This window comes from Artemia sp. Qi Xiang Cuo, chromosome 11, assembly GCF_049724085.1.
Source record: "Artemia sp. Qi Xiang Cuo chromosome 11, ASM4972408v1, whole genome shotgun sequence".
Classification (NCBI taxonomy): Eukaryota; Metazoa; Arthropoda; class Branchiopoda; order Anostraca; family Artemiidae; genus Artemia; species Artemia sp. Qi Xiang Cuo.
Window position 1 is genome coordinate 26,333,831 of NC_142804.1, and position 26,552 is coordinate 26,360,382.

The window sequence follows — 26,552 nt, forward strand, 5'->3', positions numbered from 1 at the left end:
AACTAAGTCAAAAGGCACTTTGTACATGGTTGCCAATAAGCCACTTCAGCAATATATTAAGAACAACCGGTGTATTCAGTTGAAACTTTTGAGGCTACTACTATTACTATTTCTGCTCCAACGATTTAAGTCAAATACAAGAGTATAAGTATATCCAGGTTGTCAAAGACCATACATAGAACTTTTTGGGAATGATATTATGTTTTATTTTTCAGGTCAACTTGAGGAGGTATAAAGCTAAATCAAACAATACTATTTGTGTCAGGATTAGATTGGTGAAAAAGTTTCTCCAACATACAAATAGCAAGCCAAACTATGGATTCTTATAGAAAATATATAAAATAATTGTTTCCATAAATAAAAAACAAACAGAAATTAATTTAAAAAGCTTCTTCCAGAAACAAGATTTTCAAGGAAAATTAAAAAGCTCCATTAAGCCAAAAATTAGCAGAAATAAAATCAAATAATCTTCCATGCATAAAACTATCACAAATCACCATCAATAAATAAATGAAACCCAAAATGAACATAAATTACAATAAATAACCAAGTCAAACTCAAAACAAGCAAAAATTAAGATGGATGGGGTTGACAACCCCATGCCTTCTCAAGACCAGAACATAACTTGCACTTTACTAGAAAACAAAATACACTTTAAATGTTCTCATTTTTTTACTTTAATAAATAAAAAAATATTAAAAATTGATATACCAGTGAATAAGGGTATTAGGCAAGGAGCAGTAAATTCACCAGATTTATTCAATAATTCCGTAATCGAAGTGCAACATGAAGCACCAACAACGTGTATTTTATGTGGGATTGATGTGTCGCTCATAGGTTATGCCGACGACATTTTAAACATTAGTAGAACCCTGAATGGAATAAAGAGTTGTTTTAGTGCATCAAAGGTAGAATATGTTCGTGTCGGCCATACATTTAATCCATCGAAAACTGAATTGTTATTTTTCAATTAGAAAGTGTCGACTGAGGACATATGCGTTATGCTAGATGATACGGAAATCAAACCTGGTCCATCTCTTACTTACCTTTGAGTCCCGATCGGTACGTCACTCAAGGCCACACGCGGACTTATTATCGCTGATACCCTTAGAAAAGTTCGTTCTGCATATGGAAAGCTTGTCCTGAGCAAGGCGCGATTTAGTCGTGATATTTTAGCCCAATTGTATAATGCATTTGTTTTACCGAGTTTTCTCTACATCTCTCCGTTTTGGAGTTGCTTCACACAGACAGAGAAGAACAAGTTGCGCACGATTTATTTTAAATATGCTAAGTATCTGCTTGGACTACCACCATGGTCCAAAAACCGGTATTTGATCAGTAGATTTGGATTGATAGACCCTGCCTTGGCAGTTCCTGCCAGAGTAGCGAGTTTTCATAAAAAGTTCATGACTCTAGGTCATCCTTGGGTAACTCTTCAGGGACAGACTTGAGATGAATGTGTTATTTGAATGTCGATGTTGAGGGCCCATTTCATTGTATATATTCGTGTTAAACCGTACTTTGTTGTTTGTCTTTTCTTTTTCTTTTTGCATTTTTTTTCACTTTTTTATACTCTGCCGCCCATTGTACCTTTTACAGTTTTGGCAGGTAATAAATCTATATTATATATTATATTATTATTATTAAAACTTAAAGGAATAAATAGCAGTATATGTATAATAAACTGACATCCAATTTTTTTTTTTTAATAAAATAATAAAATAAAATCAAACAATACTATTTGTATCAGGATTAAAGATTGTTGAAAAAGTTTCTCCAACATACAAATACCAAGCCAAACTATGGATTCTTATAGAAAAGATATAAAATATTTTTACACAAAAAGACTATGTCAATGAAAAACGAACATAAAATAATTTAAAAGGCTTCTTCCATAAACAAGATTTTCAAGAAAAAATAAAAAGGTCCATTAAGCCAAAAATTAGCAGAAATAAAATTAAATAATCTTCCATGCATAAAACTATCACAAATCACCATCAATAAATAAATGAAACTCAAAATGAACAAAAATTACAATAAATACCCAAGTCAAACACAAAACAAGCAAAAATTAAGATGAGTGGTGTTAACAACCCCATGCCCTCTAAAGATCAGAACATAACTTGCACTTTACTGAAAACTATATACATTTTAAATGTTTTCACTTTTTTTTACTTTAATAAATAACAAAAATATTAAAAATTAAAGGAATAAATAGCAGCTATATGTAAAATATTAAATAAAAAAGCAAGTTTTTTTAACTGAAAGTAAGAAGCAACATTAAAACTTAAAACAAACAGAAATTATTCTATACATAAAAGTGGCTGTCCCCTCCTCAACGCCGGCTATTTACACTAAAGTTTGACTCAATCTTGCAACTCTATTTTTTAAAACAATAAAAACCTTTAGCATAAAAAATGGGGCGTTGAGGAGGGGACAGCCCCTTTCATATACGGAATAATTTCTGTTCGTTTTAAGGTTTAATATTGCTCCTTACTTTCAGTTAAAAAAAACTTGTTTTTTTATTTTATTTCTGAACGTTTTCAAATTAATGCAGATTTTGAAGTATGCTCACCGTATATGAATAATTAAAAGGAAATTTGTATATTAATTTTACTTTTTTTTAACTATTAATAACCTTATAATAACCTAAGTTTGATTTTGTTCCAGTTATTTGACATTCCCCCTCTATGGAAAATTCCAGATCTAGTGTTAGATCTTATTGGGAGATAAGGCAGAAAGAGCTTAAATGCAATCACAACATCACTGATGAATTTATTTATCTATTTGTAGGCAACATGGCAAACATTGTTAAACCAAATAGTAAATAACAGACCAGTAAAACCTACTGGAGTACAAAAGGTCATATAATTAGAATAATAAGCTCTTTTAAAAGTTCTAAGAAATCTTTAGCATAAAGAGCAAGGTATTAAGGAGGGACCAACCCCCTCATATACATAATAATTTCTCTTGGTTTTAAGTTTTAATGTTGCTCCTTATTTTCAGCTGAAAAAACTTGTTTTTTTTTTATTAATTTCTGATCATTTTTTTTAATAATGCTGGGAAATCTGGATCACCCTCAATGGAAAATTCCCTTCCTCCATGAAATTTTTTTTTGAAAGATCCTCCCACGTAACCCCCCTCCCCCAGAAAAATCTCCCCTGAAAACTTTAATATAAATCCCAATAACCAATACTATGCAATGCAATGGGCAAAATTCATAACTTGCAGCCCTTCCCCCAGGGACTATGGGGATTAAGGTTGTCCTCAAAGAAAGAGTTATTAGATTTTTTGACTATACTGAACAAAATGGTTATGCATCTTAAAATTTTTATCTGGAAACTTTGGGGAAAAGAGCATGGGAGGGGGCCTAGTTGCCCTCTAGTTTTTTTTTATCATTTAAAAAGGACACTAAAACTTTTAATTTCTGTTCAAAAGAGCCCTCTCATGACATTCTAGGACCACTGGGTCAATACAGTCACCCCTGGGAAAAAAATAAACACATATCCATGATCTTTCTTATGGCAAAAATACAAAATTTCACATTTTTGCAGATAGGAAACTTGAAACCTTTATAGTAGGGTTCTCTGATATGTTGAATCTGATGGTGTTATTTTCATTAAAATTCTATGACTTTTAGGGGATATTTCCCCTTTTTTCAAAAATAAGGTAAATTCTCTCAGGCTTTTAACTTTTGATGGGTAGGACTAAACTTGATGAAAAAATTAGCATGAAAATACAATTCTTTTGATGTATCTATTGGTATAAAAATTCCATTTTTTAGTTTTGGTTACTATTGAGCCAAGTCACTCCTTACTTACAGTTTGTTACCAAAACTGTTTGAAACTGACAATCCAAAAGTCTTTTTTTTTTTTTTTTTTTTTTTAGTGAAGTACAAATTATGTTCTGGTGTTGAGATGGCATGGGGGTTATCAGCTCTACTCTGGTTATTTTTGCTTCTTTTGAGACTCAGTTATTTTTTATTGTTTAACTCAGTTACTATTTTTTGCTTGTGACTCAGTTATTTATTATAATTTATGTTTGTTTTGGGTTTCATTTATCTATTGATGGTGATTTGTGGTAGTTTTATGCTTAGAAAATTATTTGACTATATTTCTGCTCATTTTTAGTTTAAGGGAGCTTCTTACTTTTCTTTGAAAAACTTATTTGTAGAAAAAGTTTTTTTTTAATTAATTTGAACAAAAGGCCAAAAATTAAAACAGCATAAAATGAAATGAAGAAAATGACACATTTGTATTTTCCAGGAGGTGTTTAATAATATTCCCATGGGCTCTTAGTTGCATCTTAAAAAGAAAAGCATGTAAGAGGTGACCTGCTCATCATAAGAAAAAAGTGAAATTACTTTAGTAGTCCACTAGGTTTAGAGCTTTAATGCAATCTCTACTTGCTTTAAATTCTTTTTATTTTCATATGATTTATCACTCAAATAATTATTGTACAGGTCTTTCCTCCAATCTATTAAATATAAAGTATTTTCACAAAAATTCATAGCTTTCTTTCTACATTTCTTCCTTAAGACACCATCAGCAACTTCACAAACTATTTTCCTAAAATTATTCTATCTATCTTCTACATTATCAAATCTTGAACTCTCCAGATTAGCATTCAACTGTTCCTGGAAAGTGGAATATAAAAAAGTTGAAACTTTTCAAGGTCAGCACAAGTTAAGGTAAATCAGGGGCACTTTAAATTGCTGACCCACAAATAAGGTGAACATAATACTCAATGCCTTTTTTATGCTCTTTTTGGAAAAAATAATTCTTTTGCTTGCAAATTCAATTTTAAGCCCTTTACAGACCCTGCCTTTTTCACTTATTTTTAGATATATAAAATGGTCAGAAAAAATAATTCTTACTTTATCAGATGCAGAATACCTGTAGTTAATAAATTCAAATTGTAGTTTCACTATACTTTACCACCACTGCCACCCCCTCATGTGGAAATGTATAGACTAAATCCTATATTTCTATATGTTTTTTTTTGTTCTTGATTTGGTATAGATGTATGAGTAGTCCACCACATAAGGGGACATGTTAAGAAAATAATTCTTACTTCATAATATGCACAGTAATCATAGTTAATATATTTTGCAGCAGGAAAACTTTATCTTAACTTCTTTCCTTGTTTTTCCAATTTTTCTATTTATGAATTTTTTAGAACCTATATATTAACAGAGTATATACCACCACCCCCTAACATATAAATATATACCCAAAAATGCATTCTGAATCTAAATATAACCTGCATTTGCATCACCAATGAGCTTTAGCCCCACCCACATGATGTTCAAATATATACCCTGATTTGGATATATCTAGGGATGGGGGTAAAGTTCATTTGTGATGCAAATGAGTTTTATCTTAATTTGCACTTCAGAACAAAACAAGGTCCATGCTGGATCTGTTCTGCTCTGTATCAATGATGGCAATTTGGAACATCACAGTAAAATGGGCCCAGTGATGTTGCATTAATTGGCAGCTGAGAGTGATAGACTGTCCTACTTATATTTCCATGGCTTGTTCTTCTATTCTTTGTCAAGTCTTGACTTGAAGGAGGCACTAGTTGGTGCAGTCACAGTTTTGTCTTGGATGTTGTTTGAGTTGCTGGAAATATGCTTGGTAAAAACGTTTTGGCACATTCTGATTATATTTAGATTCTAAATGTAATTCTGGGTATATGTTTGCACATTAGAGGAGTGAGGTATATACTCTGTTAATATATAGGTTCTAAGAAATTTGTGAATTTTTTAGAAAAACAAGGAGAGAAGTGAAAATAAAGGTTCTCCTGCTGCAAAATATATTAACTAGGATTATTGTGCATATTTTGAAGTAAGAATTGTTTTCTTAACATGTCTCCTTATGTGGTAAACTGCTCATATATCTATACTCTTGATTTTGTCACAGTTGATTTAATTAAAGGTAAACAAGTTTAAAAAGTGATGCTAACAGAGGTAGACCTATATAAGTGGTATCTAAAATAGGCCAAGAGAAAAAGGTATCACCTCTGAGGGCCTGTAAAGGGGTTAAAATTTAACTTGAAGCAAAACAATCATTATATTCAGAAGTAACATAAAAAAGGCATTCAGTAGTACATTCACCTTATTTGTAGGTCAGTAATTTAAACTGCTCTCAATTTATACTTTTGATATTAGCCTAACCAGATTTATAATTTTAAAAATAGTAGAGGACCCAAACTAGAGCCAATAATAAGCTGTAATGCACAATAAGATGCATTTTTATTTAAAAACTTTTTAAGCCCATTATATAGAGGGTGGAGGAGCAGAGCTAGGGACATTAAAATATTGGTAAATTTCTACCAGATCATATTATTGACTTATGAACAAAGTGAATATACCATTCAATGCCTTTTTTAGGCTCTATCCAAACGTAAAAATTATTTGTGTTGAAAATAGATTTTACCCCCACCCCTAGCCTATATACCAATTCAGGGTACATATTTGTACATTAGGGGGGTGGGTGTAAAGTTTAAACTTACCTCCCATTTACATCAGAAATAAAATTTGCCCCTACCCCCCCCCTCCCCCTAATGTGCAAATATAAACCCTGAATTGGTATATAATGGGGTGGGGTAGAATTCATTTCTGACAAAATGATTATTATATTTGGAAAGAGCAAAAAAAGAGGCATTGAGTGATATATTCACTTTATTTGTAGCCTAAGTCAATAATATGATTTGGCAAAAAATTTACCAAAATATCTTCCTGGGGCATAGGCTACTTTAATCTGTAGATCCATCCATGAAATTTCCGGTAAAATTCTACTTTAGCTACTTTTGACTATCTTGGAAAGGGGTTAGGTTAAGAAAATGAAACTTTCAGGGATGGGTCTACAGGCAAAAGTATGTCCCGGGGGGAATTTTACCAAATTTCCAAATCCCAAGCCCAGCCACTTTCCGAAATACAAAATTTTTCCTAAGATAAAATTTACTTTTGTTACCTTTGGAAAGAGCTCTGGATGGGGAAACAAAAAGCATTTTCCTTTTTTTTATGGCTATCTGATTTCTATCCTAAAAGTTATGTCTGACTTAACTTTAACCCAGCCAGATTTACCTGATACACTAAGGGTTTGAAATCCAATGATGGCATTTTTATGCTACTCATTGCTCTTCTTAAGGGAAACAAACTCATCTTTTTAGGTATATTTCACGTTATTTTTGTTTAAAGTTTCTGCTAAAATAAATTATGCTATGTAGGCTAGTAACATGTATTTTTATAGATGGCGAGGAAAGAGCTCGTTAAGTTTTTCAGTACGGGCCAATGACATTCTGTGCATCTTAGGTAAGAATCAATCCTTAGTAGCCCAAAGTGCATAGGGTTACGTTGGTTTTAAATTCACTTGGTAAGATGATCATACTGATCTACATAACTTTTCCTCCACTACTTATATTTTTGATGCACGAGGGTAATAAATAAATATTATTGTATTATTGTAAAGCCCGTGCTAACCACTCAGGCACTCATAGACAATTTTACATGATCTCACTAGCTAGAAAAAGAAAAAAACTATATGGAAATCTAAAAAGTAGAAGATAAATTTTCTATCATAAGTAACTTACTATCTCATGTCAAAGTTTCGTGGTCAAATCTTATATATTTCATACCAAAGTTTAACATAATCAAATTACTTTCCCACAGCCCCGCACAGCACTCCCGGCAGAAAATTAGGTATCAACGCTACATGGGACATTGGTATACACGCAAGAAAGTTTAACCCTAAGACCATCTCCTTCCCAACGAAATATGCTCCTGTAGGCTTTGGAAACGATCCCTGAAATTTTTGAGCCAATCGGAAACCCAAGATCAAGCTTGCCTTGTTTTTCCACAAAAATCCTATGTATAAACGCTTGTCAATCTACGTAATGTTTGGCCCCTACCCCAGGGGCTAAGGAATTTCGTTATTTTCGGACTTTTATCGGAGATTGTGACACTTTTGGACAAAATGACTATCTTGCAATCACGAAATTTACGGGGGGTCAGATAGTAAAAGTGGTAAGCAATGTGAACTGATTACCCTCAAATCAATGTCGACCTTTAAAACGGGCATTAGAACTTCCCTTTTCCCATCAAATGAGCCCTCTACAGAAATCCTATAACCACCCTTTCGAGCAAAGTGGTCGCAAAAATATGACATGGGAAGCATTTGATTCGGGGAGGCATGATCTTATTCGGGGAGGCTTGTCAATCTACATAATTTTAGGCCCCTACCCCAGGGGCTAAGGAATTTTGTTATTTTCGTACTTTTATCGGAGATTATGACACTTTTGGACAAAATGACTATTTTGCAATCACGGAATTTACGGGGGGTCAGCCAGTAAAAGTGGTAAGCAATGTGAACTGATTGCCCTCAAATCGATGTCGACCTTTAAAACAAGCATTAGAACTTCCATTTTCCCATCAAATGAGCCCTCTGAAAAAATCCTATAACCACCCTTTCGAGCAAAGTGGTCACAAAAATCTGACATGGGAAGCATCTGATTCGGGGAGGCATGATCTTTGAACCAAGACCCGATAGTTAGGCGACAATAAGATAGCTGGTCTTGCTACACATGTACCGTCCGAGCCTCCCATTTTCCTCTTTTGATGTTCTTTACCTAGTTGATTCTCTTGATTTTCATTTCTGCTTCTTTTTTCTTTACGTTTTCTATTCCATTTTTAATTCATTCTACAGTGGGTTATTCAAAATTAATATAATAGACACGGGGTTGCAGTTGGTCAGAAATCAGAATAACTAAATACTTATGTAGAACAAGCCTTTTATTTATTTATCAATATATTACAACACCAAATAATACATACTTAAAAACGTCAAAAAATGTTAGAAATAAAGAACCAAAGCATCAATCCACACCTAATGCTAAAGTAGGCTCTTCCAATAAACATAGAATTGACCCCAAGCTGTTGCTTTATATATCGGAGTCACAGGGCAGCTAAAATTATATTATCCTTTTGGGGGAGTAGGATAATTGGGCTAAATAGATTGAGAAAAGATGCTCAAATAGAACAAGTATTCCTCTCCACAATTAATTCAAAACTAAGCAAGATCTGCTCGTGATTAAAGTTAAACCACCTTGAAAATTTTAAAAATGAGGAGATTAAATGAATTAAACCTTGAGGTTAAACCACCTTTACTTAGAAAGTGTGGGATAAAAAACTAAATATAAAAATCTAAATTTTGCTGACCTTCGTAGTATCCTAATTTTATTTTTGGGGCTCAGAAATAACCTTCTGAAAAGAAAAAATACACATAGTCAACACAACAGCCTTGATAAAAGTTGCGGCAACTGTTGGAATCTAGTAAAGAACAAAGTCCAGTCCACAGTAAACAAAAATCTAAAAGCAAGTTGAAAAAAAACTGTCTAGGGAGAAAGAATTGCCATTTGAAGCCAGTTAAGGAATGGTAACTATCACTTGGATTAATCTTAATGGGAATTTTTGGTTAATCTTAATGGGAATTAATCTTAATAGGAATTAAAAATTATGGGACTTATGCAAATTAGCCTGAAACCCCAATGTGTCAGATTAATGTTAAGACTATACTACTTTAGCCTCCATAGCCAAAAAAAAACTATTTGGAAGAGTTACAGCCTCCCATCTTGAGGAACAAGGAACGCACTTTTTCGCATAGGAGAAAGTGATGTGTTTCTTTTCTTCTTTTTTTATCATCACCAGTAAACAATAAAACATTTGAGAGAGATCCTTAAGAGCTCATTTGAAATAAAATTGTTGTATCTAGCGCTTTTTGCAAGAAACAAAAAATAATAATGAAATTAAATGCCATTTTTTACTAAAACTGTAACTTTACATAAGAAACATGATGTAACACACGATTCTTTTGACAAGATATTGCCGAATTGCATCCGTCTTAAATTTTCAGAAAGTAAAATCATGTGCTGGAATTCACAAATAAAAACTAAAAGGTTGAGATCGAGGATTCAAATTCCTAGTAAAACGGTGTTTTGTAAGACTGGGCACTAGTTTGAAAAGGTTTCTATTATTCTCTGGCCCGTTGCTGAAAAAATGCAAAGTTTTTTAATTTTGTATATAGGGGCTTGTAACTAGTCCCCGAAGCCGCGCCACGCCGAAATGACGGCGGCGAATGTGTGATTTATTATCGGCGGCGGCGCACCGCCAGGCGCGCCGAAATTTTTTTGGCGGCGCGCCGATTTTTCTGATTAAAAATAATAATAAAAATTCCACTTCACCAAGCACGTTCAACCTCGATTTTAATAAGGATTTTTAAATGGTTGGCTAGAAACATACAAGAACAATATGACAAAACAGGAATTTGTTGGGCCGTGCGAAAAGTGTTTATGTTCACCGTCGATCAGATTAAGTAGAATTCTCATTTTTAGCCACTAGACCCAGGGAAACCTATGTTGTGTTTATGTTTAACATCGCATTGTTCCTATAAAATCCCGTGTTTATTCATTTCCTTAATATTAATGATTTGGGCTAATGTGTGTATAACTTTCAAATTTTGAAGTTCAAACATCTCCTGCTCATCAAATACATACAAAAAGGAAGTGAAAAAAACAAATAACAACATCGAAAAAACACTGTATACAAATCAGACACCATGGCTTAATAACACCAACAATTTTAAATCAGCGGTTACATCACTTTAGTTACAATTGATGTAACAAAAGCGAGTTTGTTCACTCTGCCTGGAGCCATTGATCTTTTTGCAGTCACTATCAGTCCTGTCGTGCTATAAAGCCGTTTAGCTGGGGCACTTGTAGCCGGTACAGCCAGAGCGTAAACTGCCAATCGCGGGATCTGATACTAGCATTGGACATTGGGGTCCCACAGAATGCCGCAAATGGGCTTCTTCTTTGTATCTGCTGAAATAAGTTGTTTTTATAAGGGAGAACACACCAGAACCTTTACCATAGGGCTCCTGCGCTCTACACTACAGGAGGAACTAAACTGCACCTTTACCCTCTTTTCTTATCAACACGGAATAACCCTCCAAAATTCTTTTCTGAAAGAAGTGGTCAAGTCATGACGTTTCAAGTCAAAGTTTAAGGCTACTTCAACTTCAGTGTGCTCTGCTCACTGTGCAAAAAAAAATGTAATTCATTTCTATAGATATATTTCTATACTAGCTCTAGATAATCTGCCAAGCGGGAAACTACCACAAATCAGCATCGATAAATAAATGAAACCCAAAACGAACAGAAATTACAATAAATAACCGAGTCAAACTCAAAACGAGCAGAAATTAACATCAGTTGGGCTCAAAACCCCTATGGCTCCTCAAGGCCAGAACATAATTTGCACTTTACTGAAGAAATATAAATGTTTTTACTTTTATAACTTTAATAAATCAAATAATATTAACATTTTAATTACTAAATGTCAGTATATGTCTATTAAACTGACAATGCGCATTGATTTGTATTTTTTTCAGTAAAGTACAAATTATCTTTTGGCCTTGGGAAGGCATAGGGGTTTTGAGCCCTTCTCATGTTAATTTCTGCTCGTTTTGAGTTTGAGTCGGTTATTTATTGTAATTTCTGTTTGTTTTGGGTTTCATTTATTTATCGATGCTGATTTGTGGTAGTTTCACGCTTGGTAGATTATTTGATTTTAATTTTGCTCTTTTTTTTGTTTAAGGGAGTTCTTTACTTTTCTTTGAAAAACTTATTTTGAGGAAACAGTTTTTTTAATTAATTTCTGTTCGTTTTATATTGACATAGTCTTTTCAGGGAAAAAGAAAATAATACTTTAATTATTTTCAGTCTTTTTTAAGAATTTATAGTTTGGTCTGCTATTTGTATGCTGGAAATTTTTTTTTAGCAATTTTTAACAACATAGACCCTTTTAAAAATCTGGACTCAAATAGTAGTGTTTAATTTAGTTTCATACCTCCTCTAGTTGATCTGAAATGGAAAACTTGATAACATTCACAAACAAAATTTTTTACTTTCCATAATAGCTTGAATACACTTACGCAATTTGGATTTTATTAAATTTTAAGAGCAGAAAAAGCGCTGAAAGTTTGAACACAATGCCCTCAGTCGTTCTTGGGATACTTTTGATAGGCCTAAGTTGGAATCAATATTAACAAAATGCATTTTGATTTAATATTAAGGCAGTATTTATTTTTAAAAAATAAAGGAAAATGGGAGGTTGGGCGTGGGAGGGGGATTAGTTTCCCTTCAATCACTTTCGACTATTAAAAAGACATCAGCAGTTTCTATTTTCAATTGAATGAGCCCTTTTCGAAGTTCCTACGACAACTCCTTCGATACGAAGTGCCCTGGTCTAAACAACAACAACAACAAAAAAATGATATTTCATACCCACATCGATCTCTACTATAAAAATCCCAAGCCTTCCAATCACTTGCGATTATTAAAAAGGGCACTAGGCTTTTCGATTTCTAATCGAATGATCCCCCTTTGAGTTTCTACGACAACACTTTCTATAAACACCGTATATGCCCCCAGGGCATAAATTACAACCCTTACCCTAAGGGCTGTGAGGGCGGTTGTCATCCTCTAAGACCTAATTTCCAGAACTTTCAACTACGTTAAACAAAATGGCTATCTCAAAATTTTGATTAGATGTGTTTCGGAAAATGGTGGGCGTGGAAGGGGTGTTAGTTGCCTTCCAATTATTTTCGACTATTAAAAAGGGCACAAGCCACTCCAATCTCTAATTGAATGAGCCCTTTCGAAGTTTCTACAACAATTTCTTCGATATGAAGTGCCCTGGTTTAAAAGGAAAATTAATAAATAATACATTTTGGCAACATCGTTCTTATATACCCCCAGGGCATCACTTAAAACCCTTTCCGTAAGGGTTGTGGGGGAGTAACCTCCTCAAAAAACATATTTTCTCTCTGGAAATCAGTTACTCTGAACAAAATGGCTATCTTAAAATTTTGATTGGATGTGTTTGGGGAAATGGAGGGCGTGGAAGGGGTGTTAGCTGCCTTCCAATCACTTTCGACTATTAAAAAGTGCACTAGCTATCCCAATTTCCAATCGAATGAGCCCTTTTCGAAGTTTCTACGACAACTCCTTCGATACGAATTGCCCTGGTATGGAAAAAAAAATAAATAAATACCATATTGTGGCAACATTGTTGTTTAATTAGGCAGCTCGATTGCGCTGCCTATGATGACGTCATGAACTGTCTATTGCTCTTTTACCTACCTCATTTTATCCGAAAAATCAGAAACAAAAATTGATACAATTTTAAAGTGGAAGGTAAAATTTTTGTTTCAAGAAAAATTTCTTCTTCTCCTTCCTACGAACCGATGTACATGGCGAGCAGTATTTATCTTTAAGAAACAGATTAGCCGGGATGACGGTTGAAGCCCAGAGGTCGATATCGATAACCAAAAAAGAGAGAAAAAAAAACAAAAAAAAACGGCGGCGCATTAGTGACGCCGCCGCCGATAGAATCAGCGGCGGCGTCAGCGCGCTGATGCAAGCTCGGTGGCACGCCACCGTTTTTTTTCGGCGGCGCGCCACTGACTTTTTGGCGTGGCTTCGGGATCTACTTGTAACCTCTACAATAGCGATCTCTGATACGCTGAATCTAATGGTGTGATTTTCATCAGGACCAATTGCCTTTTCCCCCTAAAAGTATTTTAAATACAGTAAAAATAACCTGTTGGTAAGTATAATTATTTTACTCACTGATTGCTTTAAAAAAAAATTAAGCAAATATTACCAAACGAGTCTTTCCTTTTACACACATGTGGTAATAATAAAATATAAAATTCCTCCCATAAAATTCCCAATCCTATAAAATTTCTTTCGTGTTAGAACACTCCGTAGTAAGGCAATGTTTGGTAAATATGTAACGCCGCTTGTGATTTTGACTTGAAAAAAACTTAATTTATGGTTCAATTTGTGTCCTTTTTTATGTAATATTCAGGATCATTGTCAAAGTGAGTAGGACTGGCTTCTTCCTCAGGCCCTTGCTCTATACACTAATATTCTTCCCTTGTGCAATAATGCTTCAAGAATAAAATGGTTCATTTTTGTTGATTCACCAGAAGAAAAAAAAGAATGATCTAAATATGAGCAGAGGCCCCTTTAGTTCTGAAACTCATCTCTTTTTTACAGATAGATATGTTGAAGAAAGCCACTAAATTTTAGGTGGAACTTAAAATCAAAAGTATCAGTTTAAAAAATTGCATGAAGTCTGAGTCTTTTACGACCTATTTTGTATTTTCTTCGGCTCGGCAGTTCCCCATAGCTGAAATGGACAGAACACCAAGGTAAAATGTACCAGACCAAAGAGAGGCTACCTCCTGCCTTTAGACATTTGGAAAACCTGGCCCAAGATAACCTAGTTATGAACTTCAGGCAGGGGCACAGATAAGGCCCCCCCCCCGAAAAAAAGAGTTCGAAGGAGTTGTCACCTGAAGCTCAGACACTTCTCCCATAGAGATATGCACTCCCGCAAGTAGGTCATACTGCCTATCCTCTTTGCAATCAGTGTCAGACTCAAGAGTTTCGGGACCCTAGTTAAAAGTGTTGCTAAACACCCCTTGAAAAAAACATATTTTATGGTTTAATTTGTGTCCTTTTTTATATAATATTCAGGATCATTGTCAAAGTGAGTAGGACTGGCTTCTTCCTCAGGCCCTTGCTCTATACACTAATATTCTTCCCTAGTGCAATAATGCTTCAAGAATAAAATGGTTCATTTTTGTTGATTCACCAGAAGAAAAAAAAAGAATGATCTAAATATGAGCAGAGGCCCCTTTAGTTCTGAAACTCATCTCTTTTTTACAGATAGATATGTTGAAGAAAGCCACTAAATTTTAGGTGGAGCTTAGAATCAAAAGTATCAGTTTAAAAAATTGCATGAAGTCTGAGTCTTTTACAATCTGTTTTGTATTTTCTTCGGCTTGGCAGTTCCGCATAGCTGAAATGGACAGAACACCAAGGTGAAATGTACCAGACCAAAGAGAGGCTACCCCCGCCTTTAGACATTTGGAAACCCTGTCCCAAGATAACCTAGTTATGAACTTCAGGCAGGGGTACAGATAATGCCCCCCCCCCCCAAAAAAAAAAGTTCGAACGAGTTGGCACCTGAAGCTCAGACACTTCTCCCATAGAGATATGCACTCCCGCAAGTAGGTCATACTGCCTATCCTCTTTGCAATCAGTGTCAGACTCAAGAGTTTCGGGACCCTAGCAAAAGTTAGAAGACTTAGTAAAGTTGGTAACGATGAACCCTATAACCAGCCATTTACCATGAAAGAGTTGGAAAATATTGTGACGAGTCTTCCAGATACTTCCCTAGGCACTGATATGATTCATTCACGATTCGTGAAAGCAATGCCTAATAAATGGATGGATGCATTATTGGAAGTAATGAACCTTGCTTGGGACAGTGGAGTGTTCCCTACTATTTGGAAAAAAGGCCAGGCCGTGATGATACCTAAGCCTGGTAAGGATATGTCAAAAATAGAAAACTATCGATTTATCACACTGTTACCAGTACTAGGTAAAGTTTTTGAAAGACTGATAAAAAGAGGATAAATTGGGAGATAGAAAAGAGGGGTTTTCTAAAAGATATCCAGTGTGGTTTTAGGAGAAAGAAAAGCGCAGTTGAAAACCTGCTCTGTTTTAAACAAGATGCCCTTTATGCACTGCAGAACGGATGGATTATGGTTATTGTCCATTTGGATGTGAAGAGTGCTTTTGATTCAATAGTGCATCGTCTGATATTTAGTGGGGTTATGGAAGCCAGAATCAGAGGAAGGACATTAGCTGTTACTGAGAACTATTTGACAGGAAGAGAAGACACTGTTAGAGTTGGCTCTGTAGAGTCTAGTATTATATTAAGAAGAAGACGCGGGGTTCCACAGAGATCAGTACTTGGTCCTGATTATTATAATATTGCAGAATATGATATACCGATTGAGAATGGACAGTCGAAAGGGATGATATTTGCTGACGATAATTCTTTTTGGGCAGTAGCAAGAACACTAGAAGAGACAATGGAGGTTGTAAAATCCACATTACAACAAATTGAACATTGGGCCAAGGGAATCGATTTGAAATTTTCCCCTCACAAATCTAAGATGATGGTGATTACTAGAAAGATAATAACGAACGTACCCATTCTTTATCTCAATGGTAATCCTAGTGAGTCTGAGAAACAGACTCAGGTCCTCTGGTGTGTAATTACAGGTAAACTGAATTGGTACCCACATGTTGAAATGTTTCGTGGTGCATGTCTGAACAGATTATACATTATGAAGTTGCTCACTTCATACTCCTGGGGGATGAAGTCAGATCTGTTATTGGAGTTCTATGTGAAGTATATTTGACCTAAAATTGAATATGCTTCAGTGATATATGGGTCTGGACCGCATTCAACATTAAAAAAACTGGATGTAATACAAAACTCTGCTGTACGAATTGCTTTTGGAGCAAGAAAAACAACACCAGTGATATTCTTACTATCTAAAAGTGGTCTACCGGAACTTGAGACTAGATAGAAAATAAGTGTATTGAAGTATTTGCAAAGATTATGGATAGCTGATAAAACCAACCCTTTGAAGTCAAGAGTTATAAAACAAGGAAGAATCATCACTGCAAACCCCAAAAATAACCTCAAACCTCAGGGAATTGAACTGAAGTTTACTGAGATGTTAAGATTACCTCAAGTGGTGTTACCACCTCCTTGGAAAGAGAAATCTGTAGTATGTGGTTTGGACTTTAAGCAGACTAATAACTTAGATTAGAATACCTGTTTCCGGATATGGAAGTTAGAAAAGTATCAAGGATTCTTAGACATTTATACAGATGGATCAAAAAATGAAGGGATGGTTGGTGCTGCATTTGTTGTCCCTAAAATGAATGTTTCAAAACAGTTTAACTTCACAGTAAAGCATCAGTTTACCAAGCAGAAGCAGTAGCTCTTGCAGAAGCACTTGAGTTTTCATTATCAGAAGTGCATGAGGAATATTTTGGCATATTGATATGTTCTGACTCTAAAGCTGTGATTTCTGCCATTAAGTCATTCCAGGCAGATCGGTAAAAATCAGGAGAAATAGCTGAATGTTCTTCAAAGTTGTTGATGTTGAGGAATTAAGGAGAGTGGCATTGCAGTGGGTTCCATCACATGTGGGAATAATAGGAAATGAATTGGCAGATAGCAAAGCCAAACATGCAGCCACAGAAGGAATGATTCGTAATTGCTCTACCCCCATATTGATCAGTCAATTGGAATGTGTGCGTGAAGCTGTATTACGAGAAAGCTTTGAGAATGTGAGAGATCAGACTGGCAATTTATTTGTTACAAGCAAGCTGCATTGGAAGTTCGAAAAATCAATTTATAAAAATTTTAGCAGACACGAAGGACGCCTACTGTTCAGATTGAGGTCAGGTCACTGCAGCACAAATAACTACAGAGCTAGACTTTACGGTGAAGACAGCAATTGCATGACTTGTTCGGAAGAAGAGTCTGTGGAACATTTAATATTGGATTGCGAGGAGTATCAGGAGCAAAGAGACAAGTTATATTCTTTCTTCAGAGGGAGGCCTCACCCCATAAGTTTGCACTCCATTCTTGGAGGGCTGAATGACTTAGAAGATAACCTGAAAATAGTCAGAATTGTAATACAATTCTTTAAGGAAATTGGAAAAGACTTGACGCTATAAAAACATTTAAGTTATGTGAAGTGATATATATAAAAAAGTGCTTTGGTTCCCAAGGTGTTCAACACAAAGGGGAACTCAAAACCCTTGATGATGATGATGATGAGCCTTCTAAGAGATCCTAATCCGACGATGACAACAACTTAATTGACCTAGAAGTCAAGAGAAGAGGGGTTGAAATTCTTAAAAAAGAGGCATTGAGTGGTATATTCACTGTTTTATAACAATATATATATATATATAATTATCATAATTATTTTTTACAATTATCTTAATTAACTGAATCATTCTAACTTAACAATTAACAAAGAAATAAAAAATGCATCTGCAAAAATCAGTACTTTCATCAGCCTTGTGCAAAAATTTAACTACAGCCTCAAACAACATGATTTTGCAACCTTGACAAAATGAACCTGCTGAGATTTTGATAATAATGTATTGAATATCTTTAAGTTTGAATTTTGGTAAAAGCCAGTCTCCTTTTGGCAGAATCGGCAAATCTGTACTTCCAACCGGCAAATTTTTTTTCAATGGCGACTTGTTTTCTTGAAACCTTCAAAATTCTTGTATCGCTACTAATCATTTAAAGAAAAACTGGTTATAGTGTAGACTAGGGACCCCTGCGGTCAAAGGAGCAGAGATACTGCTCAATTCAACCAGGACCCGCAGTAAGAAATTAATTGTTTAGATTCTGCTTTTACTGGACAGCCCTCTGCGCTTTTACAGCCCTGGTAGAGCCCAATAGACCAAATAATATATAGTAAGAAATAAGATGTTTTTATCAGGAGTCCCTTTTATTCACCTTTACTTAAAACTTGATTAGCCTCCCTACCTCTGCTTCTTGATCATTGACCTGCCATCAATAGCGCCCACTAATGACACCAAAAATTGTAAAAAAGTTTGGGATACCAGGTGATCTGTCACCTTTTACTAGTCATTTCAAACATTCTGTTCTTTCCATAGGATCATGACTTTCTTGTCAATAAGCAATTTTTTCATTTAGAGGATGATTAGCTTAAGGTGACTGAAAGCCAGTAGATGCTCATTGATAGCCCCCGGTCTGATGTATTATTTACATGTAAAGTTGCCATTGGAAACTAGGTTATATTACTTTGCTTAAAAAATGAACTTCAGAAAATACACAATGGAACAGCTACTGTATGTAAAAAGCTACCAAAAATTTCAGTCTCTTTTGTTCCTTAGAGGTTCTTTTTTATAGATGTTCCTACAGTACCAAGGGGATAAAGGCCTGTTTTGTTGTATATAGCTATTTTTATAAGGAGACAGCCTTGCTTGTTTAGCCTGCCTTTCTGCCAAGTGAAAGGCTGAGATACTATGCATTGTTGACATAGCATAGTTTATTTGTCATTGGATATAAACTTAGCTTAATTTAACAGGGTGGCCCATAATCATAAGTCACAATAAATAGAAAAAACGGTTATGTTTGTATCGGAAATAATTCATAACATGATCTACACTATTACCATTATGTTGGAAAACACATTTCAATATGTTTCTCCCAATCTTGATGAACATAAATGAGCAAACCAATGATCTGCTGCAGAAACATAAGCATGTTTTCTTTTTTATGGTGACTTTTTCATTCCTACTCAACTTTTACTTAAAAGACAGTAAAAAGAGTATGATTTGCTACGGAGCAAGGGGGATTGCTCTTCTAGGATATGGTGGTCAAAATAAACAAAATATAAAATTTATATGGCTGTATTAGCGTATTCAGTTGTAGTAGGGTCACACTGCTAATCACACCAACGTTAACAGTGCATGAAATATATGTTTTATTTAGTTTCCAAGATTGTATCCCTGACGCCCGATATTTTTCAGATTAGCATGTGAGATATCATTAGTGAAGAATTCAACTCTAGTGTTTTACCCTCCTCAAATTATATAACTCCTCCAAAGAAAAAACAGAAGAAACGTGAACCTACACAAAATTCTACCACTCAGATTCAATACTCCCAAAAGTTTGTTAACTCATGGATGAGTGATCTGCAATTGAAGGGATGGTTAAAAAAAAGAACTCATATCTTGGATATTGTGGAGTATGCAATACTGATCTCCAGCTAGGAAAAAGCGGAAAATCAGAGCTTATAAAGCACTCCAACACAAAGAAGCATAAGTCAAACATTGAAGCAGAAGGGTCCACTTCAAATAATCTTGATCACTTTTTGCAAGGGGGATTCACTGACCAGACAAAGCTTCTTGAGGCCAGAATCTGCACTTTTCTAGTTGAAAATGACTTGGCTATTTCAAAGGTCAAGCCTTTTGTAGCTTTTTAAAAAAAAATGCCTTCAAAGCAAGTAGTGGAGAATGTGCAACTCAAGAAACAGAAAGCTACCAATGTTATACGAACAGGACTAAGTGGTTTTTATGAAGATCGTTTGATTGAAATCTTACAGAATCGCTGCTTCTCGATATACATGCAAGAAACTGCCAAAATCCATGGAAGACATCTGTCGCTCCATATATAGTCATTTCACACATAGTCACAAGAGGCAACACGCTTTCCTTGAATTTCAAAAGTTCTACCAAGTTGACATGCATAAGATTCTGCAGGCTGGGCAGACTCGATGGCTTTCAGTCAAAGCTGCTGTAGACAGAAATTTGGAACATTGGGATGCTCTTAGTGCCTACTACCGACTTCTACTAGTTGAGGATCCAACAAAGCTCAATGAGCTCGTATGCACAAATCTGAACCCAGTCATGAAGTTTATGTTTGAAATTGTTGCCTTTCCATTGGGAATGCTTACTGTATTAAGTTTAGCTTTTCAAACTGACAAGCCACTCTTTTATTGCCCGAAATTAAAGACTGAATCTTTTATCAAGGAATTGTCTTTGAGCTTCATGAAGAAGGACTATGTGAAGTCAACAAATGCATTCCAAATTAATGTGAATGACCCAGTGTTTACCTTCCCCTCGAAAATATTTATTTGGGTCCAAATGGGCAGGACTCTCTCTTGACACTAAAGTCAGATCTTGGTGTGACTCATGATGCAGTTGAAAAGATCCTCAGAGCTGCACAATCTTTTTACATAAAAGCTGTGCAGCAGATCCAAACTCGATTTCATTTCGATAATGACATTAAAAAATATGCAGAAATGGTTGACCCTGTATCAGCTCAGTCACTACGGCCTGGTTCTCTCCAACCCTTTGATCAAAAGTATGAGAAAGAATCATGGAATGGAAACAAAATCGAACAAGAGTGGAAGAAGCAAAGTCTTATCGATGTTGAAAATATTGAAAATATGGATGGGTTTACCTACTGGCGTTTGTTTTTTTCGAAGAAAAACTCCACCGGACTCGAGGTATACGCAAATCTAAAATTAGCAGTAATATTTGTTTTTACTCTTCCTTACTCCAACGTTGTCGTCGAAAGGTTTTTTGGTTCAGTAAAAATCATAAAGACAGAAAGACGGAACTTTCTATAAACGAAAACATTATATGGAATTCTGAAAACAAAATATGGTATGAAGCATGCACAGGAAAGTGCCACATGCATTCGCGGAGACTAGCAGCTACTGCTGCACATGAAAAGAGTCAAGGTTTCAGCTACCATCGAAAAAAAGAATGAAGGTGTTGAATCTTATTCTGACTAAAAATAGATTTTTCTTTTTTTTTTTTTTTAATCAATATACCTGGATTCTGAGGCATCTAATGTATTGTTTACATTTGTGCGATAACCAGTGTCACCTTATAGCCCAAAGTACCGAAAATAATCATATAAAATAAATATAGATTTTTTTTGACCACCATGTTCACTTGCTGACTCAACCAATTGAGCACTTTGATTTGTCATCCGTAACAGAAAATATAATTCAAATCTATTTCGCTTACTCTCTTACTACACCCTATACGCCTTACGACGCCTTATTGCACCTTACTACACGAATGTGAAAAATTCCTAAGTATTGTTTTATTTTTTACCTTTTTTTATTCCTCAGAGTACATGTCAACCAACTTTCTATGCTTAAAGTTCATATTTTCGTCATATTTTGACAGATCTGTTGACTGATATCGTTTTCTTTTTTTGAAACATTTTTATTAGCATAAACACAATTCAATATGAAAACAAGTCAAAGCAAAAATAATGCTTGAAAAAGCGACCATTTGGATATCATTCATGCGAATCCATCCAATGGGGGTGTTGCAAAAATAGTAACAAAGAAGAAAAATATAATGGCAAAGAAAAATAAATAAATAACATGTCTTCATATGGTCCAAAATCCGGAATCTGGCACCGGAATCTATCAATTAAAACCGAACTTACCTAGTCGATAATTAAGAAGCATTGTTTTAAACGTCAAAGGAACATATTTTGGTACAAGTAAATGGTCCTAAGGTGCAAAATAAGTCGTCTTGAACAAATACTTTTAAAAGTCGGCATAGCAAATCCTTACTTCTGGTTCGGAAAGAAGTTAGAAACTGGAGGAAACTTTTGGGAGTTTGGTAGTGAAAATGGGAGAGTTTTAAGGATATTCCACCAGCCTCCTGGGGATTTAAAAAAATATTAAGTGGAAACACTGTTCTGAATATATAGCCAAGGCATCGTTTTCAAAAATACAATTTACAGGTTTACTAGCACGTCCAGCCTAGAATGAAAATGATAATAAATATTTTCATGTGTGATAAAACATGAGTCGGAAAAAGTCTTTGATGATTATAATACTTGGGATTTTTCCTGCATTGATGTTTCTTTTATCTAACTTAAGTGATTTTAAAGAAGGTAAGTGGGTTGGCCAAATGTGCTAGTCATTAGGCCTGTTTTACAAATTGAGTTGGCCTATCTGCTTAGGATTTCGAATCTCCAGATAGAAACACAGTAAATTTACAGAATAGTAGCTCTCTAGAAGGAGATATACTAGTTAAATAGGTAAATATGCAGTGGGCCTTATAATTTAGCTAAGATGAAGATGAAAACATCATTTGATGCCTTTTTTTATGCTCCTTCATTCTTCAATAATTTCTTCTGGAGCCAATTGCATGTTGAGCTCTTAAAGGGGCCCCAAGGGTATTTCATTTTTGTACCCACATAAAGAAGTTATTAACACTAGTTAAGTTAGGTCTATTGAAAAGTGGTTAAAAATATATCAATAGTTTATAAATAGGTTGTTCAAAAGTAATATATTCCAAAAATACTTATGTTAAATTTTTACCAAATCATATTATTGACTTAGGCTATGAATAAAGTAAACATACCACTTGATGCCTTTTTTTATGCTCTTTCCAAAAATAATAATTATTTTTGTCAGAAATGACTTTTACCCCCACCTCTATTTATACCAATTCAGGGTATATATTTGCACATTGGGGGGTGGGGGTAAATTTTATTTCTGATGTAAATGAGAGGTAAGATTGAACTTTCCCCCACCCCCTGATGTACAAATATATACCCTAAATTGGTATATATAGGGGTGGGGACTAAAATGCATTTCCAACAAAAATGATTATAGCCTAATATTTGTAAAGAGCATAAAAAAAGGCTCCAAGTGGTATATTCACTTTATTTGTAAGTCAATAATATGATTTGGTAAAAATTTACCATACTTATTTAGGCTATAACAAATCAAAACTCATTTATTAAGTAACTCAAATATAAACCATTTTCCTATTGTTTCAAATTATTTGAATGCTGTTGACAAAAATAGCTAGGCATAATGCTAAATTTTGCAATTCAAAACTTTTCTATCAACAATTCAAGGTATATTCCAATGTAGGATATATATTTCCACATTAGGAGGGTGGGTAAATTTCATGGTAAATTTGGTGTGGGCCATACAATTTAGCTAAGATTAAAATGCAAACATCATTTGATGCTTTTTTATGCTCTTTCATTATTCATATAAAATGCCTTCAGGGCCCCTTCAAGGGCTCAAGGTGCAATTAGCCCCTGAAGCAATTATTTAATTACAAAAGAGAATATGACATTTCACTTTCATCTTAGGTAAATCATAAGGCCCACTGCAAATTTACAAAAAACAGAGGAATTTTTAAATTGCTAATTAGTCTAGGCCTATAGGCTTATGCTCTTTTCTAAGATTAGAGTTATGTTTATAACAATTTATCCTCAGTCTCCCTCTGTATAGCCCTAGTTCATATACTAAAATACCATATAAGAAAAATAGTACCATTAGATTTCTTATTTTATGCTCCTTTTCAACATAACAGTTATTACCCTGATAATGCATGCCCTCCTCATGGACACATATTTAGTCCTAATAACATGTTTTTGTTTTTCTTTCAAGTGATTGATATATTGAAAACTAATTACTCTATGTAGACTCAAGATATACAGCTTAGCCTGAGTGATTATAGAGAATAAAATAAAGATCTATATTAGGCCTAACAGATAATTCAGATATATAAGAAACAAACTTACATCTAGAATAAGAATTTCATCCTGAACCCAAATATGACATTTGTTTTTGTTTCAAATTCAATTTTAACCTAACCAAAATACCTCTTTTTGAGAAGACCACTTTTCTTTGGCATTCTTGAAAAATAGAAATAGGTTTTTGGACCACCCCTATTTTTCATAATTTTTTTTTATTTTTATTTTGAGTGCACATAAACCACACTGTTCAAAAGAGGTACCATTTACAGTATATTTCACTATGACTAACTTTACTTCTTTAGTGTGGTTGCTATAACATGTAGCCTAAGTACAATAATTTCTATCATTATTTTGGAAATTTGCTTTCATTTTATTGTTTCGGCTTTATTGTCTTAACTTATGCTCCTGGCCTCCCACAGTCCACTCAGCGTGTCCCTAGGTGGCGATAGGAGAACGCCCTACAGATATGTAGGGTACCTCCATAGGAGACACGGACCAAGGGGGGACCTTGTCCCTGGGGGTCCATAATAGAAGCTGGGGCACCCTCACCCAGGGTCATAAATATAGGTGGAGGAGGAAGAAGGCCCCTCAAGTGTACAAACAAAAGGGCCTACTGGTGTGTTCACAAGTCCCATGAGTTACAAACCTTCTCCCAGTAATGGGTTAAATTGCATGGTGATGCAGAACACCATTGCAGGAGGATCCTCTATAGGAGGACAACTGTGACAGGGCATAAGATCCAGATCTATGGACAACAGCCTCTTCAAAGGGCTGCCTTGACCTTTTTAGGGTACCTGCAAGACTGGGGATCTTGCAGTCAACTCTATTCCCTCTTGATGAGTGGTGCCCCTTGAGGAAATTATAGCCTAGTAAACAACACAGCATTTGCATGGGATTTTGATTAATGGACAATTCTTCTGGGCTTGGTATGTTTGACAGGCATCTTTGGGCTGAAAAACCTCTTCCTAGCTAATTTATCTACTGTAGGCTGCCTCCCCATAGGAGCATAATATTTGTAGGCATGAATATATAAAGAGCTCCAGGTACTAGGCTTGAGATTGTCTGTACAGGATTTTAACTCTTGTTGATAGAAGAGCATTGCCAAGTGCTGAAAACCATGTTGTGACCAAGATTGACCCAGGACTGCACAAAGCCTCCATTCATGGAGGTCCCAGGGACTTCTTGCTGTCCAGTTCTGAGCTGGCTTAAGCACTTTGGTGTAGACTTGAGAAGCTATGTGATCCCTGACCTGACCTGGTATCCAGGATCATTGCTTTTCCTGAGGCAAAAATAATTTCAATGATTTAAAGAACATGAAAATTGGAACTTATAATATTATGATGTTAAAAAATGACCATTGTATCTACATTTTGACTGACAAATTCAGACAATTTGAACTGGACTTAATTGAACTGGGTGATGTAGAGTTTTTTTTACTCTGGCAGGAAGGATGGGATACTTAGACAGGGATTAGGATTCATGATGAATAAGGAAGCTTCTAAGTCTTGTCTAGGCTGGGAAGGTATTAATAGTAGAATACTAATTGCTCATTTTATGACTAAAAAGTTCAGGATATCAGCTAAATTAGTCAGGAGTGTCCAAGGCTCATTTTATTGGGAGGGGGGTGATCTTTGTAAATTCTACCAAATTGGTACCTGATTTATGCCGAATTTTCTGCAGAAACCAAGAATTTTGCTAAATTTCTGCTGATTTTGCAAAATTTTTGCCTTTGGCTAAAATTTTACCAAATACCAAAAAATTTGGGGGTGGGGTGACCTCCACCCCTCCCCCCCCCAAAAAAAAAAAAAATCACCATTCATTCAATTTATGAGTAAGCTGGTTTTAATAAGATTGATGCTAATACAGGTATATAAGCTGTATCTAAAGAAAGAGAAAAGGGTATCATATTTGAGGGTCTGTAAAGAGCTTAAAATCAAATTTGCACCAGAAACAAATGTCAAATTTGGATTAAGCCTAAAATTCTGAATCTAGAGGTAAGTTTGTTTCTTAGCTATCTGAATTGTCTGTTAATATAGAAATTTACTGGGAATATACCCAATTGATAATGTCTAAAAATTGTCTATCCTATAGAACATAAAAAAAAGTATCCAACTATACTTAAGTATTGACAAAATTATCTAACTAGATAATTTTATCTTATTTTGAAATCAAAAAGAAAACTAATTTTCAAAATACAATGAATACTATAAAGCATAAGAGCCAACTTAAGCTTATCCAACTAATTGGATAATATGTATGCTAAATTTATAATTGAAATATATTAGAAGAACAGAAATTCTATATATGTTTGACCACTATATCCTATCCAGGTGGATATTATACCTCCACAATATTCACACAGAGTTTATCAAAACAATTTTGTGATAATATCCAACTATTCAGATAATTAATTATCTACAGAGTGTTACTAACTAAAAGGTCCTTTGACCTCCCTCTCTCTAATTTACTATAAAATTTCCAAATATAGCCTAATAATTGCTTCAAGAGAAAATGTCATTTTGAG

At 34.8% G+C, this 26,552-nt stretch overlaps 3 protein-coding genes across 3 annotated transcripts in view; 2 read left to right on the forward strand and 1 right to left on the reverse strand.

The window, feature by feature from the left end:
• LOC148946808 (alanine--glyoxylate aminotransferase 2, mitochondrial) overlaps positions 1 to 7,221 on the reverse strand; it is a 105,365-nt gene extending 98,144 nt beyond the window's left edge. The window contains exon 1 of the mRNA XM_089096613.1: positions 7,091 to 7,221. Coding sequence (XP_088952739.1) covers positions 7,091 to 7,168 — 78 coding nt within the window. The 5' untranslated portion in view covers positions 7,169 to 7,221. The remainder of the gene's footprint in view (positions 1 to 7,090) is intronic.
• Positions 7,222 to 17,079: 9,858 nt separating this feature from the next.
• Positions 17,080 to 17,682, forward strand: LOC148946810 (uncharacterized). Its single transcript, XM_089096432.1, has one exon. It carries the CDS (start codon positions 17,080 to 17,082, stop codon positions 17,680 to 17,682), a length of 603 nt encoding a protein of 200 aa, XP_088952558.1.
• Positions 17,683 to 22,255: 4,573 nt separating this feature from the next.
• Positions 22,256 to 26,552, forward strand: part of LOC148946811 (alpha-1,3-mannosyl-glycoprotein 4-beta-N-acetylglucosaminyltransferase A-like) — a 48,744-nt gene continuing 44,447 nt past the window's right edge. The window contains exon 1 of the mRNA XM_089097156.1: positions 22,256 to 22,420. Within this exon, the coding sequence (XP_088953282.1) occupies positions 22,330 to 22,420 (91 nt within the window). The 5' untranslated portion in view covers positions 22,256 to 22,329. The remainder of the gene's footprint in view (positions 22,421 to 26,552) is intronic.